We start from the raw sequence: 3,755 nt of genomic DNA, 5'->3' as shown, positions 1-3,755 counted from the left end.
CTCAAGTGATCCACCCACCTCAGCCTCCCAAAGTGCTGGGGGTACATGCATGAACCACCATAACCGGCCTAATTTTTGTATTTTTATTAGAAATGGGGTTTCACCATTTTGGGCAGGCTGGTCTGGAACTCCTGACCTCAGGTGATCCGTCCACCTCCTTTTTTTAATTTTTAATTTTTTTTTTCTTTAGGAGCAACTCTATTAACGGACCTATTTCATTACATCAAACTAATCTGCTTTATGTTTACCTTATATTCTTCAGAATCTTACAGTCTAAGAGGCCAAAGGGATAATCTAATCGAGTGGTTCTCAAAGTGCAGTCCTGGACTAACAACATCAGTGCCACTAGGAAACTGTTAAATAAGCAAATTGGGCTTGGTGTGGTGACTCAAGCCTATAATCCCAGCACTTTGGGAGACTGAGGTAGGAGGACTGGTTGAGCTCAGGAGCTCAAGACCAGCCTGGGCAACACCTCCCACCCCCAACCCCACCAACATCTCTATTAAAAAAAAAAAAAAAAAACAAAAAGAAAAAAGATATGCAAATTGTATGCTCCAACTCCAAAACTTCTGAATCAGAAACTCTGGGCAACACCTCCCACCCCCAACCCCACCAACATCTCTATTAAAAAAAAAAAAAACAAACAAAAAGAAAAAAGATATGCAAATTGTATGCTCCAACTCCAAAACTTCTGAATCAGAAACTCTGTTGGTGGGGCCCTGCAATGGAGTTTTAACACACTGCCCAGGTAATTCTGATATAGCCTAAAGTTTGAGAACCACAGATTTTATCCAATCCCCTCACTAAGGTGATTTGCTTAAAGGAACAAGGTTTCCTAGAAGTGACCATGCTAGGCCAGGCGCGGTGGCTCACGCCTGTAATTCCAGCACTTTGGGAGGCCGAGGTGGGCGGATCACAAGTCCAGGAGATCGAGACCATCCTGGCGAACACAGCGGAACCCTCTACTAAAAATACAAAAAATTAGCCGGGGGTGGTGGCAGGCACCTGTAATCCCAGCTACTCAGGAGACTGAGGCAGGAGAATGGCGTGAACCCAGGAGGAGGAGCTTGTGGTAAGCCGAGACCACGCCACTGCACTCCAGCCTGGGCAACAGAGCAAGACTCCGCCTAAAAAAAAAAAAAAAAGAAGTGGCCATGCTAGGCTATCAACCCCAAGTCCAATTCATCTAAAACTTATCCCATGCTGTCCCACTATGAGTCCTGGTTCTTAACTCTGGGATAAGAAAGCATAAACCAAACTTCTATTTCATAACAATAACCCTTCAATTATAGTATCTCCCTTTCCCTACTATCATTTTCTGTTCCCTGAGTTCCAGCAACATTGTGTCATGTGCTTTATATTTTATCTTGTCCTGTTAAAATTTGTCAGTTTGAATGGAGCACAGCCCTCCTGGTAGGCAGTAGAAGCCAAAAGAATTACAGACCAGGCTGGGCGCAGTGGCTCACCATTGTAATCCCAGCACCTCAGGAGGCTGAGGCGGGTGGATCAGGAGGTCAGGAGTTAGAGACCAGCCTGACCAACATGGTGAAAACCCATCTCTACTAAAAACACAAAACTAGCCAGGCATGGTGGCGTGCCTGTAATCCCAGCTACTCAGGAGGCTGAGGGAGGAGAATCTATTGAATCCAGGAGGCCAAGGTTGCAGAGAGCCGATATAGTGTCACTGCACGCCAGCCTGAGCGACAGAGTGAGACTCGGTCTCCAAAAAAAAAAAAAATTACACACCAAATTCCTTAAGTTGATTGGAATTATATAGAACTAATTAATGCATTTCTCATGTATCTTATCTACTCTGTCATTTGTCTCCTTTTGCATTTAAAGGAAATATTATTCAACACATCCATATAATCAGTTTCCCTACCCTGATATCAAGGGTCAGTCAATATCATATATCCCACAAACTGATGACTTCTGATATACTGTACATAAATATGTAAAGGTGAGCAAGGCACCATAAATTATGAGTAAACCCAAAAATATATGCAGTAAGTTTAGAGAAAGAAAAAGGGAAGCAGAGTAAAGATTAAGTAAATCCTTTCATTGACACATCAACAGCAAAAGCAAAAATAACCCAAGGAAGTTATTTGTTAAACCTTAAAAATAATAAAAATGTATTATTACATTTATTCTTACATTATTAGATAAAATAATTTGTTTGTACCAGAAAGATCCTTGAAAAACTTCAATTTCTCAGAACTTCACATTTAAAAAGAGATACTAGAACAAGCTACTAATTAAGTTCTTACCAGGCCTGGTGTGATATCTTCATCACTGTCTCCATCCTGACTACTTTCCACATCAACACTGAGATTCATCGCATCTGCCGTTCTCTTGGGTTGTAGCTTGTTACTTTCAGTATGAACAACTGAGGATGAATATTGCAGCGTGGATTCAGACTTAGAAGACGTGGTTTTCATCTTTGGAGGTATAATCCTTCTGCAAGTTTTCTTTATTTTAGTCTTCTTACACACAATTTCATTGTTAGAATTCTTTTCTAATAGGGATTTGGGGCACATAAGCTGGTCTAGCTGGTAATTACTGAGTGAAAAGGGGGCAAGATAGACCTTAGCTGTTTTTATTAAAACTGTAGTCTGTACTGGTCTCAGAGACACATAAGCGATGTTTTGATTTTCTTTATATTCATTTACCTATTCAGATCAGTAAAAGAAAAGAGAGTATTAGAATTCCAAGTCCTGTGCCTTTTCTTACAGGATCCCCAGCAGATCTAATAATTCCCGTTTCACAATGACAATATAAATCCAAATTGAGGCCAGGTGCGGTGGCTTGCGCCTGTAATCCCAGCACTTTGGGAGGCTGAGGCAGGGCCTGAGCTCAGGAGTTCAAGATTAGCCTGGCCAACATGATGAAACCCGCCGCGCCCCCCCCCACCCCGTCTCTACTAAAAATACAAAAATTGGGTGTGGTGGTACCTGCCTGTAATTCTAGCTACTTGGGAGGCTGAGGCAGGAGAATCGCTTGAACCCGGGAGGCGGAGGTTGCAGTGAGCCAAGATCACGCCACTGCACTCCAGCCTGGGCAACAGAGCGAGCCTCAGGCTCAAAAAAATAAATAAATTCAAATTGACACCCTGTAAGAAAACTTTTTTTTCCCTCCAAAATCTAGATATGTAATTCATTAACCTTAACCTCAACAGAATTCATTTACTGGGCACATTTGCCCATCAGAGTTTTCCAGACCAATAATAATGACTAGCATTTGGACTGAGGCAAATACCCCAACTGTCAGCTGCGGATTGTCTGGAATTATTTAAAGAGTGTGAAGCTGATCATAACTGTGGCAAAAGCAAACGCAGAAGGTTGAAGAAAGGGAATCCCAGATGTGACTCTCCCACTATTTCTAGGGTTATTGATAAGAAACTTTCGTCAAAGCCGAAGGCCTCAGGGCAGGGATCCCCGCCAACCCCCGGTACCAGGTGCCCTCGACCTTCCGGGCCTGTGTCCCGCATAACCCTCACAAAAACCGAGGCAGGAGCACACCTGGAAGCACCAATCCGTTTCTCACCTTCATCTGGGGTCGCTGTCTGGAGTCCGCCTTCTCAGCCGCCGCGCCCAACCTGGACATCTTTCGGTTTCTCAGTGGCCCGCGCCTTCCCGCCAAGATTGCGGCGGGAGGCCGAGAGGGGCGGGGCCGGGACGGGGCGGAGCCCGCTCAGATCCTCAGCGGCCGCAGCGCCACAGCGGGAAGTCCGGGTTACCCGCGCTTCTTAAGAAGGC

General features: G+C 44.3%; 1 protein-coding gene across 1 annotated transcript in view; it reads right to left on the bottom strand.

The window, feature by feature from the left end:
• Window positions 1-3,720, bottom strand: part of WDR76 (WD repeat domain 76) — a 45,107-nt gene extending 41,387 nt beyond the window's left edge. The window contains exons 1-2 of the mRNA XM_011941168.1: window positions 3,544-3,720; window positions 2,268-2,669 (exon numbers count right to left, since the gene is read on the bottom strand). Coding sequence (XP_011796558.1) covers window positions 2,268-2,669; window positions 3,544-3,603 — 462 coding nt within the window. The 5' untranslated portion in view covers window positions 3,604-3,720. The remainder of the gene's footprint in view (window positions 1-2,267; window positions 2,670-3,543) is intronic.
• Between the last annotated feature and the right edge of the window lie 35 nt (window positions 3,721-3,755).

The sequence above is a fragment of the Colobus angolensis genome, unplaced genomic scaffold (genome assembly GCF_000951035.1).
Source record: "Colobus angolensis palliatus isolate OR3802 unplaced genomic scaffold, Cang.pa_1.0 Scaffold199, whole genome shotgun sequence".
Taxonomy (NCBI): Eukaryota; Metazoa; Chordata; class Mammalia; order Primates; family Cercopithecidae; genus Colobus; species Colobus angolensis.
This window is presented reverse-complemented; position numbering and strand designations above follow the sequence as displayed.